An 18,183-nucleotide genomic window follows, 5' to 3' on the forward strand; every position below is an offset into this window, starting at 1 on the left:
ACAGCACCCGGCTGCTGCTTTTTTTGTTGTTGTTAATCTTTGACCCTGTCTTTTGTTTTGTTTTAGTGTTTCTATTGTTTCATCTTTCCTTGCGGGCTCTGTTGCCAGTTCTCTCTTCTCACATTTGTTTTTAGATTGAGAACCTTGAAGGCCAATTGGTCCCAGGGCCTAATTCTCATCAGTGCATTCTTTCCCGGCACTAAATACCACTCCTCCTCTTCTTCCTCCTCTTTACTACTCACTTACTATTACTCTCACCACTACTAATAGAGGACCCAGTGACTCCCTCCCTCCTCTGTTACCTCCACAGAGGGGAATCATTTTTAAGTCTGTTTCTCACTCAGTGAAATTCTCTGTGTGAGGAGAAAAGAAGTAGAGTGGCGTAGTGGATAGAATACGGGCCTGGAAATCAGGGTGGCTTGGATTCAAATCGAATCCCGGCTCTGCCACTTGTTTGCTGTGTGACCATGGGCAAGTCATTAAACTTTTCTGTGCCTCAGTTACCTCTTCTGTAAAATAAAGATTAAAACTGTGAGCCCCATGTGGGACATGGACTATGTCCACCCTGATTTACTTGTTCCCCTCCCAGCTCTTAGGATAGTACCTGGCACATAGTAAGTGTTTAACAAATACTGTAAAAAAAGAGAGAGACTTAGATCCTGGTTTTTTATTCCAAAGTGGAGTCTAGGGAACAAGCCCCATCCCTACAACACCCCAATTCCACACTGTCAGTAAAGGGGCCAGAAACCCTCTGACTTCCCTGAAGCCATAGGCTTCAAGTAAAAGAAGGGCAGTATGGCACCCCAGTGACTTCAGTTCCTTGATCAGAGTCTTAGCTTGACTGGAGGGATCTTAGCTTGACTGGAATTGTGCCGGTCACTGGAGGACTCTTCTCAGGAGCGACAAGTAGATCAAAAGATCACCGATGGGCGTGATGAAAGGAAAGCTCATCTCCTCTTCCTTGCTCAACCTGTCTTCCAGGTTCGTCCATCATGGAACCATCCTGGAGTGTGAAGAGAAAGACTGGGATTTCAGCATGAATCTCAACATTCGCAGCATGTACCTCATGATTAAGGTGTTCCTTCCCAAAGTAAGTAAAGGGTCCCTTCTTGTAGCTGCTTTTCTTGCTGTTTTTGCTACTGAGTTGCGGTTTTTCCTGAATTTGCCCTGTTCATTCTTTCCCTCTGGGTCTGTCCTCCCCTACCTCCTTTTTTAGATTTGGAGACTGCTGAAGGCTAAAGAACGTGACTAATCCAAGTATTCTTGTACCTTTCTTCAGCATATGATAAAGTAATTGATACAGAACAAGCCTTCTCAGATATAATAAATAGTAACAATCTCTCTGCCACCTCACAGCTCCAGGTCCGCATTGGATTGGGTCACATACTTAACATTAGTCTGGATCATGTTTTGTGCTTTGGGCCCTTTTTCTGCTCAAACCACAAAAATAACCCCTGCCCCACGAGCCCCAGTAAACCAGAGAAGAAGGAGAAGCAATATGGCCTAGTGGGAAGAGCACAGGCCTGGACGTTAGAGGACCTGGGTTCTAAATCCCAGCTCTGCCAATTACTTGCTGTGTGACCTTGAACAAGTCACTTAACTTCCCTTGCACCTCAGTGCCCTCAACTGTAAAACGGGGATTAAGAACCTGCTCTCCCTCCTACTTAGACTGAGCCCCATGTGGGACAGGAAATGTGTCCAACCAAATTAACTCGTACCTATCCCAGTGCGTAGAATACTGTCATTTAGTAAACGCTTAACAAATACCATAAAAAAAAAACTAAGGCAGGCTTATTTAAAATCAGGTAGTGGGCTTTCAAGTGGATCTGCTGTTCTAGTTTCTCTTTGTTTCATTCCTTGGGAATTCTAGGATTTACTGCTGCAGGCAGATTTCTATTTGCAGGACTGGCCTACTCCCTCCCTGATGTGCTTTTGATGTTCCAACTGCAGCGGAGTAGTGGAGCCTGGGTTTAGGATTCAAAATTGCAGAATTTTAGAGCAATCTTTCAATTTGTAGGTGGGTGATTTTCTCGAGGAATTTCAGAACACTTGGCAGAAATTCCCAATGAACCCATTGGAACAGTTTTGCTGAAAGAGGCTGGGGAAGTGAAGTGATTGCTCCGGGGACCCCAAGGAGTTAGGGATAATATAGATGGAGTTCATTAAATGCTTACTTTGTGCTAAGCCCTGAAGCAAGTATGAGAAAAGCAGACCAGACAGAGTCCCCATCCCAGTCTAAGAGGAAAGGAGAACAAGGCATTTTTATTTCCATTTTGCAGATGAGGAAATTGGCACAGAGAAGGTAAGTGACTTGCCCAAGGTCAAATAACAGTTAATCAGTCATATTTATTGAGCGCTTATTATGTGCAGAGTACTGTACTAAGTTCTTGGGAGAGTACAATATAACGATTATATTCCCTGCCCACAATGAACTTGCAGTCTAGAGGGAAAGGAGTAAGTGACGGGGTCCCCTTGTTCCCAGTCCCATGCTCTCTCCACTAGACCACACTTCCTCCCTAGTGAGGCTGATAAAACACAACCTGCTTTAACCTAAAACACAAACTCCTAACTTTAGACTTCACAGACCTTTATACCATCCAACCTTGCCCTCCTTGTGTCTCACTACTAAATTGTCCTCCTGTCTTCTGCCTTCTGACACATTTGCTCTCCTCCACATTTGCTCACTACCTTTTCATTTGCTCATCTTCTTACTGATCAGTCTTTTTCTCTGCCCCTGATGATCCTGAACAAGTTTATGTCAGCCAGCAAGGCCCCATTTGAACCAGCACGCGAATTGGGGATGGGGAGGAGCAAGTCGCTTAATTTATCTATGCCTCCATTTCCTCATCTGTAAAATGGGAATTGGTCACCCGTTCTCCTTCCCAATTATACTGTGAGCCGCATGCAGGACTGGATCCAGCGTGATTCTCTGGACTTGGCCCAGAACTCTCACTATCAGAAGCACTTAACAAGTACCATAATTATTATTCTTGTTCCCTCTATGTACCCCATCTTACCTCTCCATTTAGGAGCATCCAAGATTGGAGCGGTCATAACAAAGCTACATATGTGTATTGGTCCCTGTGAGCTGCTAGGACTACTAGCAAGAGACTTGACTGCTAAGTCCAAGGAGCCCAGCTACCCTTTAACCTATGGGACAACACTTTTCTAGAAAGGAGTTGCTTAGACCTCCACCTGGTTCGCCAGGTGTGGGACCAGATCAGACTACAGTCCTGGGTCTCAGCTCCAGCCTCACTCTCCCCACTCCTGGCATTGGAAGACTACATCAGTGGAAGACTTTCCCCCAGGGGCAGGAAGGAACTCTGTCCCTTCTGTACTTGGCACTCCTTGTTTTCGGCAGCTAGAACTGGGCAAGGCAGCCTGAAGGTGCCTGGAAAATGCAAAGTGAATTTTTAGAGTCAGAAAAAGCTCACACAGGAGTGTGGGGCTTGTTTCAAGAGCCCCTGCTCAGAGCCAGGCCTGGCAGTTGAAATGTGACTTTCAATTTTCTGCAATCCCATAGTCCCTCCGGGAAGGAAGACTGATTGGTTTCCGAGCAAGCAGGGATTGTGCAGCCATGACAGTGCTTCTCTGCACGGGTCCGTCCAGTGGGAAGCCGAGAATCTGCTAGCAAGGCCACCTGCAAAATGGCAACAACTGATTAGATACTAAAATCGGGCTTTGCAAATCACAAGGGAATAGCTTGTGTTATTTTTAGCCCACCCCAGGGCAGTGATGTGACGTTTGGTTTCTTTTCTGCAGATGCTTGCTCAGAAATCTGGCAACATTATCAACATGTCTTCTGTGGCTTCCAGCATCAAAGGTACCTCTGCGTCCTCACCCTCTGGGAGCCTCAGTGTCTGGTCCAGGGTGGGTGCTAGGCCACCTCTGAGTTTTCATGGAGAACTGGGTTTGGGAGGAAGCAGACAGATGGAGAGTGCTGCTTAGAAATCCACTAACTCCACTGTTTTCTTCCAAGAGTTTACTACAGTGCTCCACACAGAGTAAGCACTCAACTACTGATTGACTGCTTATCAGCTCTCTTTGTCGTACTTCTCACAGCTCCTCTCTCACTACACACCCCAGATTGCGCATTTCACTCTTCTGACACCTGACTACCCACTGTGCCTCATTCTCTTCGCTTTTGCCATTGTTCTCTTGCTCATGCTCTGGCTCATGCCCTCCCTCCCGCCTTAAATTTCTTCACATCAGGCACATTACTGCTCTTCTCATCTTCAAAGCCTTCCTCCAAGAAGCCTTTCTTGAATAATCTCTCATCTCCTCACCCTATTTTCCCTCCCTTCTGCATCACCTGTGCGCTTACATAAACAATTTGATACTCATCCCACCCACACTGCATTTATGTATGCTTATATTCAGCTGTTTTGCCTACCCATTATTTGTTTTACTGTCTCCCCACTAGAGGGTAAACCTCTTGAGGGCAAGGGATAGTGTCAACTAACTCTTTTATACTCTCCCAAGCATTTAGTACAGTGCTCTGCCCACAGTGAGTGTTCAAAAAATACCACTGATTGATGATTGATTGATTCTTAGGCCGATTGGTTGATTCTTAGGCCTGGATTTCAATTTCCCCAAAACTTTTAGCCAGATCAATCAGTTGATTCAAGCAAATAGTATTTATTGAGCACCAATTCTGTATAAACTACTGTACTACATACTGAACTCTAGACTGTAAACTTGTTGTGGGCAGGGACTGGGTCTGTCTGTTTTTTTATATTGTACTCTCCCAACCGCTTAGTACAGTAACCCCAGCCCTCAAACTTACAATCTAGGGGAAGCGGGAAACTTGGAAATAAAACAGTAGATCATCTCCTGCATGGGAGTCAGTGGAGGGGGAGCAGGGAAAGAGGAAGGAAAGTTGTGAACAGTTAGAAGGAATGGGACAGGAGGAAGGAGGAGAAGCCAAGGAGCCCAGGAAATCTCCCACTGAACCCTCAGCCCTTGAGCAACCCCGGCTTAGATGTCATGAGTTGAAGTCATCCCTCGACCTGTGCAAAATGCTGAACGAAGGAAGGAGATAATTTCCTGAGGACATTCTGGAGTTCCCAGAGCTCAGTCAGGCCTCAAACATATTTATTGAGCACTAACTTTGTGCAGAGCGCTGTACTGAGTGCTTGGGAGAGTATAGTACAACAGAGTTGGTAGATATTTTCCCTGCTTACAACAAGCTTACAGTCTAGATATAGTGGAGGGGATTGATAGGCTTTGTAAATGGCCACTGTAGGTAAGTGATGCCCCAGAAGTCTGAACAATCAAGGGTGGCATTTGCAGTGTGTTAGGGTCCAGAGGAGAATCTGGATTTCCTCTGGATAGAATTTGGGGATGGATCCTATCAAGCTAGGGCTAGAAGGACTGACACTGTAGGCCCAAGGCAGGTATGGATTTCAATCCTCCCACCAGCTACTCCTAAAAGAGGCACTATCAATTTCAGCGGCCATAACTGAGCTGCACCCCAAAACAGGCAACCAAGAGAGAATAATTTGGACTCTGAATAGCGAGAAACGTACTCAGTGTGTTGAAAGAGGAGATTCACAGGGTGATTATTACCAGCTCCTGCAGGATTTTAGGACAAATTAACACAAAATGGATAGTGGATAGAACATGGGTCTGAGAGTCAAAAGGACGTGGGTTCTAATCCCAGCTCCACCTCTTGTCTGCTGTGTGACCTTGGGCAAGTCATTTCACTTTGTTGTGCCTTAGTTACCTCATCTGTAAAATGGGGATGAAGACTGTAAACCCCAAGTGGGACATGGATGGTGTCCAAACTGTTTACTTTTTGTCTACCCCAGAGCTTAGAACCACATCTGGCATGTAGTAAGTGCTTAACAAATGCTATAAAACCCAAACTATAGAATAGAGATTAAGATTGTGAGCCCTATGTGGGACAGGAACTGTGTCCATCCTGATTAGCTTGTATCTACCCCAGTGCTTAGAACAGCACCTGGAACGTAATAAGTGCTTAACAAATACCATAAAAAAAACCCTACCCCCCTAGGAACCAGTCTCAATCTGCAGACCATGTGGACTGAGGCCCAAGTTGCTTGAGGGGGTCAATCAATCCATTGATTTCTGCATGCAGAGCACTTGGGAGAGTACAATAATAACTGTGACATCTGTTAAACTATGTGAAAAGCACTGTATAAGGGCTGGGTAAATGCAAGATAATCAGGTTGGGCACAGTCCCGCATGTGGCTCTCAGTCGAAGGGAGAGGAAGAACTGGCATTTAGTCCCTGTTTTACAGATGAAAAAACTGAGGCACAGAGAAGTTAAATGACTTGTCCAAGGTCACTCAGCAGGCAAGTGGTGGAGCTGGGATTAGAGTCCTCTGATTCCCAGGCCTATGCTCTTCCCACTTGGCCATGCTGCTCCTCTGTTGACCCAAAGTTTATGCCCTCCCACATGATTCTAAAAACCCTAGGAGTGGGGGGGCGAGTGGGGGTGGACTGTTCCAATCTGGTGGCCACCAGTAGTTTGGCTAACCCTGAGTGATTCTGACTCAGTCATAGAGTGACTGACATAGCTAGCCCTGCCTTGGGGATTGTATGGTTGGGGACGGGGATGGGGATGGAGGTTTCCCAGTTGAATTGTAGTGGTGATGTGTATTTAGTTCAGCCCCTTTGGAGCCTGTCCTGGTTGAACCCCATAGACCTACATCTCTGTTCTCCCATTTCCCTGGACTCCTGTCCCCATGGCGTAGTGGATAGAGCACGGACCCGGGAGTCAGAAGGTCATGGGTTCTAATCCTGGCTCTGCCACTTGTCTGCTGTGTTACCTTGGGCAAGTCACTTCACTTCTCTGGGCCTCAGTTACCTCATGTGAAAAATGGGGAATTAGACTGTGAGCCCCATGTGGGACAGGGACCGTGTCCATCCTGATTACCTTGTATCCATCCCAGCGCTTAGTACAATGCCTGGCACATAGACCAATATTATTATTATTACTCTTAGGAAGCCTTCAGTCTAAAATGGGCAGACATAGATAAATGTAAGTAGTTAAGGAGGTGTGAGACTAGATCTAGGCACTCAAGCACCTAGGTACCCCTAAGCACTTAAGTAGTCATCCCTTTCCCTCCTGCCGAAAGCACTTAGGTCCATATGTTAACACTCTCCTGCTTCCCCTAACAACAATTAATTTTCATGTCTGTCTCCCCTGCTAGAGTGTAATGCCTTTGAGGGCAAGGATCATTTCCGCAAACTCTATGGGACTCTCCCACAAGCTTATCACAGAGTAAGAATGGAATAAGTACTGTTGATTGGTTGATCGTTAAACATAAGAGGCTTAATATATCAGTAATGAATGCACAAACAGTATATGGTGTGACTGGGAGAGTGAAGAATTAATTAGGAAATGCTGATTAAGGGTCATGGGGAAATCTGAGTGTGCATCCACTATTTAATGGGGATCATGGTGTAAGACGTCATGCCGAACAACATCGCACTGGCCATCGGAGTGTCTCTGGGGGTGGCTAGCGACTGTTCCAGTTTGTTGCTTCTTTTGATCTCATTCCTCCTGTATCTTTCTGTTGGCTTCTGCCATCAGGGGTGGTAAACAGATGTGTATACAGCACCTCCAAAGCGGCTGTGATTGGACTGACCAAATCTGTGGCAGCAGACTTCATCCATCAAGGCATCAGATGCAACTGCGTTTGTCCCGGTGAGTCAGGATTTGTTACTGCTCTTGGAATTTGGGATGCATGTCTGGGTTGGGGCTGTGGCCAGAACTACTCAATGACTAAAGCAAAAATCACCTAGTCTCTTCCCGTGCCCTAGAATTATCTGGATTGGGATGAAGGTTTCTTCTTTGAGAAAAATTATGCTGATTGGAGGAGCATTTAAATGCTGTGGTTAGTAGCTGGGAAAACAGCCAAGGGATGGTGGAAATGGTGACCAGTCCCCCTTGTATGAGTTCTAATCCCAGCTACACCATTTGCTTTCTGTGTGACCTTGGTTAAGTCACTTAATGCCTCTGGGTGTTAGTTTCCTTATCTATAAAATGAGAAGCGGCATGGCTTGGTGGAAAGAGGACGGCTTTGGGAGTCAGAGGATGTGGGTTCTAATTCCAGCTCCACCACTTGTCTGCTGTGTGATCTGGGGCAAGCCACTTGGTTTCTCTGTGCCTCAGTTATCTCATCTGTAAAATGGGGATTAAGACTGTGAGCCCCACGTGGGACAACCTGCTTACCTTGTATCTACCCCAGCGCTTAGAACAGTGCTTGGCACATAGTAAGCATTTAACAAATACCATAATTATTATTATCATTATTATAATTATAAAATGGGGATGAAATATCTGTTTTCCCTCCCTCTTGGACTGTGAGCTCCATGTGGGACAGGGATTATGTTGCACCTGACTATCATGTATCAGTCTACCCCAGTGCTTTGTACAGTGCGTGGCACAGACTCTGCCACTTGTCAGCTGTGTGACTGTGGACAAGTCACTTAACTTCTCTGTGCCTCAGTTACCTCATCTGTAAAATGGGGATTAACTGTGAGCCTCACGTGGGACAGCCTGATTACCCTGTATCTAACCCAGAGCTTAGAACAGTGCTTTGCACATAGTAAGCACTTAACAAATATCAATATTATTATTACTAAATGCCTAACAAATAACAAAATTATTATCTAATGCTGAGCCTACAGAGGGGCTTCTACTGGACTGCTGTGGTAAGCCAATCAGCTTCAGGTCCCTCAGCTTTTTTTAAGGATGGTGCCACAGGAAAATGAGTAGCAAAACAGCCTGGGAAGTATGAATTCTCTGGGCCTTTGTGCTTTAGAAAAGATTTGGAAAATACACCTAAAGGAAGAAGGTCATGAGACTCTTATAACTCTGACTCAGTGACTGTGTGGAATGGGGGCATCAGAAGAGGGATCGGCTTGTCTCCAAGATGACCTGGAGAATATGACATGAAGATTCTCCAGGCTCAGGTCTCAAGCAAAGAGGGTAGCATAGAATAGAGAGGGGTTTAGTGGTCTCACCGCTGACTCCTGGCCCGTATCCTGCCTGTGGCCTGGAGCATCTTCCGTCCTCAAATCTGACAGACAATGACTCTCCCTACCTTCAAAGCCTATTGAAGGCCCATCTCCTCCAAGAGGACTTCCCAGACCAGGCCCCCTGCTTCCCTCTTCTCCCACTCCCTTCTACATCGCCCTGACTTGCTTCTTTTAATTCTTCCCCCATCTCAGCCCCACAACACTTATGCACATACCCGAATTTATTTATTTGTATCGATGTCTCTCTTCCCCCTCTAGCTCTAAGCTTGTTATGAGCAGGGAATGTGTCTGTTTATTGTTATATTGTACTTTCCCTTGCATGTAGACCAGTGCTCTGCCCACAGTAAGTGCTCAATAAATACGACTGAATGAATGAAATAAAACTCTAGGTCCTCAATAGTAACAGGAGGAGTAATAGCATTTATTGAGCACCCACTGGTTATAATGTACTGTTCTGAGAACCTTGGAAGGACAAAACAATCAAGAGACACATTTCGTGTCCACAAGTAGCTTGTACTCTAACAGGGGAGACAAGCATAAAAGTTTTTACAATAATAATAATAATAATTGTGGTATTTGTTAAGCGCTTACCATGTCCCAAGCACTATAATAAGTACTGGGATGGATACATACAAATCAGGTTGGACACAGTTCCTGTCCCCTATGAAGCTCACAGTTTTAAACCCCATTTTACAGGTGAGGTAACTGAGGCAGAGAAGTTAAGTGACTTAAGGCACAATTTAACAAAGTGTTACAATCGAGACCAAATTTACTGGGTTCATGCTATCTTTGCCATTGTTAGAGGATGACCTCAACTTGATAAGTATCCACCCTGTGAGAAAATAATAATTGTAGAGAAGCAGCGTGACTTAGTGGAAAGAGCATAGGCTTGTCAGCTGTGTGACTTTGGGCAAATCAGTTAACTTCTTGGTGCCTCGGTCACCTCATCTGTAAAATGGGGATTAAGACTGTGACCCCCACATGGGACAACCTGATAATCTTATATCTACCCCAGTGCTTAGAACAGTGCTTGGCACATCGTAAGCATTTAACAAATACCATTATTATTATTATTGTCATTATTAAGAAGTGCTTACTATGTGCCAAGCACTGTACTGAGTGCTAGGGTAAATACAAGAGTGTAAGCTCCCCCATAGGGATCACAGTCTAAGTAGGAGAGAGAACAGGTATTGAATCCCAATTTTGCAAATGAGGGAAATGTGGCACAGAGACGTTAAGTGATTTGCCCAAGGTCACACAGCAGGTAAGTGATGGAGCTGAGATTTGAACCCAGGTCCTCTGACTCCCAGACTCTTTCCACTAGGCCACACTAATAAGAATAATAATTAGGGCATTTGTTAAGTGCTTTCCATCTGCCAAATACTGTACTGAGCACTGGGGTAAATATAAGATCATCAGATCAGGCATGGTTCCTGTTTCACAAGGGGCTCACAGTGTAAATAGGGAAGACAAATAATAAATCCCCATTTGACAGTTGAGGCACTGGGCAGTTAAGTGAATTACCCAAAGTCACACAACAGGCAAGTGGCCTAGCTGGGATTAGAACCCAGACCCTCTGACCTCTGGGCTCGTGCTCTTTCCACTAGGCCATGCCGATACCCTAAACTAAGATGACCTTTGCACAAAGAAGGATGTTAGTTGTTAGTCCATGTATTTAGTATTAGTGACCTTTCAAAGGGATTTTTTTACTGTATTTATTAAGAGTTTACTATGTTCCAGGCATTGTACTAAGGACTGGGGTAGATACAAGATAATCGGTTGGACACAGTCCCTGTCCCCTGTCACATCTTAATCCCCATTTTTCAGATGAGGGAACTGAGGCACAGAGAAGGTAAGTGATTTGTCCAAAATTACCCAGTAGACAAATGATGGAGCTTGGATTAGAACCCAGGTCCTCTGATTCCCAGGTCCATGCTCTTTCCACTAGGCCATGCTGCTTCTCCGCTTCCCTGTGGTCCTTAGAATGCCAAGTGCCTTAATGTTGTTTTCTGAAATGAGCTACAGGGGAATAGATTGTTTCAAAAAGTCAAGGAAATGACACAATGGAACAAGCCTGTTCAATTTAGCAAAGCCCCTTGGTCTTTACCAGTAATGGAGAAGGACTTTAGTTATTTAAGTGGGAATTATCATGGTGGTGATGCTCTATTGTTAATAATGTCAACTTTATGTTCAGGGCAAGTAACAGATGAAGCACAATTTCTCCCCGTGTAGGGACGGTGGACACCCCATCTCTGCGGGATAGAATCCAAGCCAGGCCCAATCCGGAGCAGGTAGAGAAGTGCAGTTTGTTTTATTTTCATAAGTGCTTTATTGTGAAGTTTTCGTCAAATGCCAAACCCTTTCTCTGATCTGCTACAGTCAATTACAGGTTAGCAGCTAAACGTGTTGAGAGGATTGAGGAAAAGGCTCAATGTGGTTATCCAGGATCTGATCAGTAATTAATGGTAATATTGGGCATTCTGCATGATAAATCAAGGCTGCAAGCCTGACTATAGCGCTTCATCATTCCCATCAACAGTTTTTATGGAGCATTTTGTGCTCAGTACAGTAACAAAGGGAGTCTAATAGTATTAGCGTTTGTTAAGCTGTTACTGTGGGCAGAGAACTGTATTAAGTTCTGGGAGAGAATACACTCTACTAGGCATTGAGAAAATTTACAAAAGAAGAGCTTCAAAATACGGAAAAGACAAGGAGCTTACCATCTAGTGGGAAAAATTAGCAAGCATAATAAAAGGAACCAGCAAATTATGTAAACAAGATGCATGTGTTCATAAGGTGATACTATGTGCATGGGCTTGATGTGATGAGCATCCCAGAGGGTGGATCAGGAAAGGGAGGAATGTGCGATGGAGATCTTCAGCATAGTCTTGCTTAGGCTGAACCAACCCGGAATAAATGTCGATCCTAGGCCCTGAGTGACTTCCTAGCCAGACAGAAGACTGGAAGAATGGCCACTGCCGAAGAGGTAGCGCTTCTCTGCGTGTATCTGGCCTCTGATGAGGTGGGTATTGCTCCTGTCAACTTCATCTCCCCTCCCGCTCACCCTCCCTCCCCTCCAGGCCCATGCTCTATCCACTACGCCATGCTGGAAAAGCTGAAGGAGAGCCTGGATGCCAAAGATAAGAGGTTTTTTTATGCAAATGAAGATGGTGGCAACTGGAGATGTTTGAGGAGTGATGAGAGGTGTGCTGAATGACATTTTAGGAGGCTTGGAGTCTAGAATGAAAAGGGGAGAAGCTCTAAATAATGGTATTAAGTGTGCGCCGTGTCAGGTTGGACACAATCACTATGTACACAGGGCTCACAGTCTAAGTAAGAGGGAGTAGGATTTGATTCTATTTATTGCCATTGTTCTTGTCACTCTGTCTCCCCCGATTAGACTGTAAGCCTGTTAAAGGGCAGGGACTGTCTCTATCTGTTACCGATTTGTACATTCCAAGCACTTAGTACAGTGCTCTGCACATAGTAAGCGCTCAATAAATGCTAATGAATGAATGAATGAATGAATGATTTAATCCCCATTTTACAGCTGAGGAAACTGAAGCCCGAGACGTTAAGCGACTTGCCAAGGTCACAGAGCAGACGAGTGGCAGAGCTGGGATTAAAACCCAGGTCCTCTGACTCCAAGGACTGTGATCTTTTCATTAGACTATGCTAATGAATATAATTTATTAAGTTCCTAGTGGGCACAAGGCATTGTACTAGGTTCAGGGAAAAAATACACTGGTGAAAATTAGACATGGTCCCCAAAGTGGGGAGAGGAGGTCAGCAGTGAATCCAAAGGGAAAGATGAAGCAATAAGAAATACAAGTGTCAAAGACAACAGTCAATAGTTTGCTTTGCCTAGTGTAGCAGAGCTTCAGACTCCTTGTGGCTCAGAGTTCAATAGTCCTAACAGTTATATCTGCTTATTTCTTACCTCTCCCAACTGGAAGAGGGTCTGATGGGGAATCCCAATGGGGTGAGAGCTGGTAACTTCTCTGTGCTGCAGGGCTCTGATCTGGTGGCAAGATGGAGGCTGGGGTATCTCACAGAGATGGGCATCTCACAGAGATGGGGAAATTAGGATAGGGTTTAGAAGGGAAGATAAGAAGTTAAATTTTAAATACACTGAGTTTAAGATGACGGTGAGACATCCTAGAGACAAGAGGAAATGCAAGATTGTTTAATGAGAGAGTGGTCAGGGTTACAGAGGTAGATTTGGGAGTCCTCTCCATAGAGATGAGCAGAAGGTGTGCAGAAATTGTGTTTCCAGTGGGATTGAGTGTAGAATGAAAAGAGCAGGGGACCTAGAGGAGAACTTTGGGAAGCAGATAACAGATGAAAGAAGAGCCAGTGAATGAAAACTGAGAAGGAGCTGTCAGAGAGATAGAAGGAGAATCAGAGGAGAAATGTAAAAGCCAAACCAAGGTCTAATAGCACTTTAAGGAGAAGGAAGCAGATGCTAGTTTTGATCTAAGTGAAATCACACTGAGAGAAGAGAGAAGAGGAGAATGGGAAGGGGGAGAGAGAAGAGAGAGAATGAGAAATGGGGAATATTACATTATTTTATGGTATGTGTTCTGATTCTGAATTGCCTGCCACATCGTAACAACTGCTGCCATCCCTAGACTAAGCTCCTTCTAGGCAGGGATCATGACTATATTGTATTGTACTTTCCCAAGCCCTTAACACACTGCTATGCACACATTAAGTGCTCAGTAAATACCTTTGATTTGACTGACATGCCATGTTCCCCATAACATGCCATGAAATGGGGAGAGAGGTATGGCAATTTATGGCAAGAAGAGAATTCCCAGGAGGTAGTTGGAAACTTGAATTCACCCACAGGCTTGATTTGGAGGCAAAGCAACCATCACGGTTGAAACTTAAAGAACTAATAGAAGGAACCGGTTGAGAAGATTTGTTGAGGAGGAATTCTGGTGAGAGGTAAGAATTTTCCTACATCTTCACCTCTAGAAGAGGCTTTAAGTCTCTTCACTAAATAGCATTCATCGCATTTAGAAGCATTTCCACTCGACTAAGCATTGGAGCTTAATATCAAAACTCCACATATCCAAAATTTGCAAATATCAAAAGTGAGTATGGAGGCAAAATTCTATATTTTTGCCCCTAGGGCAAATTTTACCAACTTCCCAAGTATAACACTGAACATAGGTACAGTATATACAGTTCATCGTCACCATCAGCAGCAGCATTTGAGTCCCTGCTATGTGCATAGCACTGGACTAAGCACTTAGCACTGTAATTTTTAGAACTTATACTACCATTCATGACAGATAGCATTTAGAAAAGCCTCATTTATTGCCATAACTTAATGATATTTTTTAAGTACTTTAATATATGCCAGGCAGCGTACTAAGCCCTGGGGTAGATACAAGATAATCAGGTTGGACATAGTCTGTGTCCCACATGGGACTCACAGAGTGAATCCCCATTTTACAGATTAGGTAACTGAAGCATAGAGAAGTTAAGTGAGTTGCCCAAGGTCACACAGAAGACAAGTGGCAGAGTCGGGATTAGAACCCATAGTCCTTCTGACTTGTGGTCCCAAGCTGTACCACACTATTACTCAACCCTATTACTCATACTAGCTGTACTAATAATGTTGTTGGTGTTTGTTAAGCGCTTACTATGTGCCGAGCACTGTTCTAAGCGCTGGGGTAGATACAGGGTAATCAGGTTGTCCCACGTGAGGCTCACAATTAATCCCCATTTTACAGATGAGGGAACTGAGGCACAGAGAAGTTAAGTGACTTGCCCAAAGTCACACAGCTGATGAGTGGCAGAACTGGGATTCGAACTCATGACCTCTGACTCCCAAGCCCATGCTCTTTCCACTGAGCCACGCTGCTTCACTAGACCACACTATTTCTCAACCTAATGAATAAATAATATTTATTGAGACCCTACTGGGTGCAGAACACTGTTCCAATAGTTTGGGAGAGTATAATAGTTAGAAGATACAGTCTCTGTCTTCAAAGAGTTACAGTCTAACAGGGGAGTTGGGATCAAAATATAAATTTATAGATAGGAGGAAGAAGTGAATATTTAGATGAGTGAGTGCTTAAGTCATAGGGTACTAAGAGGACATGCACACAAGTTCTACAAATGTATGTCAGCAACTGAGCCCATGGTTAGTTGAGATGTGCTGAGGTGGTAGTTGAGGAGGAAAGAGGAGGAGGAGGAGGAAAGAAAATTAATTAAGTAAGACTTCGTGGAGGAGATTAGTTTTGCTCCCAGAAAGAGAGAACAATGGTCTGGTGATTGTGAAGGGGGATGGAGTACCAGGCAGGATGGAGGGAATGAGTGAGTAAGCATTAGGAGGTGTGAGAAACAAGAATGAGGCAGAGTTCATAGATAAGCTTGACAGGAATGAAGACTGTACATGGGTAGTGGGAAAATTAAGTGTGTAACTAATTGTGTAGATGACTGAGTGCCTTAAAGCCAGGGGTCAGGAGGTTCTACTTGATGTGGAGAGGGATGGGCAATCATTGGTGGATTTTGAGGAGTAGAGAGAGACACACTTGCCCACTTGTTTTAGAAAAGTAATCCTGTCATTAGAGTGATATTTGAACCGGAGCAGGAGAGATGAGAGGCCGGGAAGCCAGTAAGGAGGCTAATGCAGTAGTTAAGCCAACATAGGAAAAGGGCCCCGATGACAGCATGGGCTGTTTGGATGGAGAAAAAGGGGGTGGTGGATCTGGAAAATCTTGTGGAGGCAGAAGCAGCTGGAAAAACAGACCTCTAGCCCATACTGTCAGAACCCACAAAAGTCCAAACCATTGTTTCCTTTTGGAAATTTTTAATCTCTTCTAATATTATGCTTGGTTTCCTAGACTGACAAACATTGTCCCTAGAATTTCAAAACTTCATTTGTTCATTCAGTCGTATTTATTGAGTGCTTACTGTGTGCACAGTACTGTACTAAGAGCTTAGAAAGTACAACCGGGCAACAGATAGAGACAATCCCTATCCAACAACGGGCTCATAGTCTAGAAGGGGGAGAGAGACAACAAAACAATACAAGTAGAAAGACATCAATAGCATCAAAATAGATAAATAGATTTATAGATATATACACATCATTAATAAAATAGAGTAATAAATATGTACAAATATACACAAGTGCTTGGGGCAGGGAAGGGGGTGGAGCAGAGGCAGGGAGTAGGGACGATGGGGAGGGGAGGAGGACCAGAGGAAAAGGGTGGCTCAGTCTGGAAAGGCCTCTTGGAGGAGGTGAGCTCTCAGCAGGGCTTTGAAGAGGGGAAGAGAGCTAGTTTGGTAGATGTGAGGAACAAGGGCATTCTAGGCCAGAAGAAGGACGTAGGCCAGGGGTCGATGGTGGGACAGGCGAGAATTAGGCCAGTGAGGAGGTTAGCAGCAGAGGAGTAGAGTGTGGGGGCTGGGCTGGAGAAGGAGAGAAGGGAGGTGAGGTAAGTGCAAGGTGATGGAGAGCTTTGAAGTCAAGAATGAGGAGTTTTTGCTTCATGTGACCACTGGAGATTTTTGTGGAGGGTTGGTGACCTGCCCAGAGTGTTTCTATAGAAAGATAATCCAGGCAGCAGAGTGAAGTATGGACTGAAGTGGGGAGAGACAGGAGGATGGGAGATAAGAAAGGAAGCTGATGCAGTAATCCAGTCGGGATATAATAATAATAATGTTGGTATTTGTTAAGCGCTTACTATGTGCAGAGCACTGTTCTAAGCGCTGGGGTAGATACAGGGTAATCCGGTTGTCCCACATGAGACTCACAGTCTTCATCCCTATTTTACAGATGAGGTAACTGAGGCACAGAGAAGTTAAGTGACTTGCCCATATTCACACAGGTGACAGGTGGCAGAGTTGGGATATGAACCCATGACCTCGGGCTCCCAAGCCCGAGCTCTTTCCACTGAGCCACGCAGAGATTGTACCAACAAGGTAGCTGTTTGGATGGAGAGGAAAGGGTGGATCTTTGCAATGTTGTGAAGGTGAGACCGGCAGGTTTTGGTGACAGGTTGGATGTGTGGGGTAAAAGAGCAGAGTCAAGGATGGCACCAAGTTTGTGGGTTTGTGACACGGGAAGGATGATAGTGCCATTCACAGTGACGGGAAAGTCAGGGAGAGGACAGGGTCTGGGTGGGAAGATATGGAGGCATGTTGAGTTGAGTTGAGACATGTTGAGTTTTAGGAGGCAGGCAGACATCCAGATGATGGAGATGACCTGAAGGCAGGAGGAGATACAAGCCTGGAGGGAGGGAAGGAGAGAGAACAGGGGAGGAGATGGAGATTTGGGTGTCATCTGTGTAGAGATGATAGTTGAAGCCATGGGAGCGAATGAGTTCACCAAGAGAGTGAGTACAGATGGAGAACAGAAGGGGACCAAGAACTGACCCTTGAGGAACCCCTACAGTTAGGGGATAGGAGGGGGAGGAGTAGCCCACGGAGCCTGAGAATGAACGGCCAGAGAGGTAAGAGGAGAACCAGAAGAGGCCGGAGTCCATGAAGCCAAGGTTGGATAATCTGTTGAGGAGAAAGGGATGGTCGACAGTGTCAAAGGCAGCTGAGAGGTCGAGGAGGATTAGGATAGAGTGGGAGCCATTGGATTTGGCAAGAAGGGGGTCATGGGTGATCTTTGAGTGAGCAATCTCGGTAGAGCGGAGGGGACGGAAGCCAGATTGGATTGGAGGGGGTCCAGGAGAGAGGTGGAGTTGAGGAATTCAAGGAAGAGAGTGTAGACAACTCATTCTAGGAGTTTGGAAAGGAAGGGTAGGAGGGAGATAAGGTGATAATTGGAAGGTCAAGAGAGGGTTTTTTTAGGATGGGGGAGACATGGGCATGTTTGAAGGCAGAGGGGAAGAAACCACTGGAGAGGGAGTGGTTGAAGATGGAAGTTAAAGAAGGGAGGAGGGAAAGGGTGATACTTTTTATAAAATGAGTGGGAATGGGGTCTGAAGCACAGGTGGAGGGGCTGGCACTTGCAAGGAGGGAGATCTCCTCTGAAGATACTGCAGGGAAGGATGGGAAAGTAGGCGAGAGGGTTGGGAGCAGGGGGGATGGAAAAGGGGGAGGGGTGACTTTGGGGAGCTCAGATCTGATGGTGTTAATTTTCCTAATGAAGTAGGTGGACAGATCATTGGGGGTCTCTCTGACCTCCCTTCCTTCTCT

The 18,183-nt window shown here is 45.1% G+C and overlaps 1 protein-coding gene across 2 annotated transcripts in view; it reads left to right on the forward strand.

Annotated features, from left to right (window-relative positions):
- BDH2 (3-hydroxybutyrate dehydrogenase 2) overlaps positions 1-18,183 on the forward strand; it is a 48,046-nt gene that overhangs the window by 19,685 nt on the left and 10,178 nt on the right. For both annotated transcript variants that reach the window (XM_029077078.2, XM_029077079.2), the window contains 5 exons: positions 982-1,090; positions 3,763-3,823; positions 7,562-7,675; positions 11,245-11,303; positions 11,942-12,034. In XM_029077078.2, coding sequence (XP_028932911.1) covers positions 982-1,090; positions 3,763-3,823; positions 7,562-7,675; positions 11,245-11,303; positions 11,942-12,034 — 436 coding nt within the window. The remainder of the gene's footprint in view (positions 1-981; positions 1,091-3,762; positions 3,824-7,561; positions 7,676-11,244; positions 11,304-11,941; positions 12,035-18,183) is intronic.

The sequence above is a fragment of the Ornithorhynchus anatinus genome, chromosome 12 (assembly GCF_004115215.2).
Source record: "Ornithorhynchus anatinus isolate Pmale09 chromosome 12, mOrnAna1.pri.v4, whole genome shotgun sequence".
NCBI lineage: Eukaryota > Metazoa > Chordata > Mammalia > Monotremata > Ornithorhynchidae > Ornithorhynchus > Ornithorhynchus anatinus.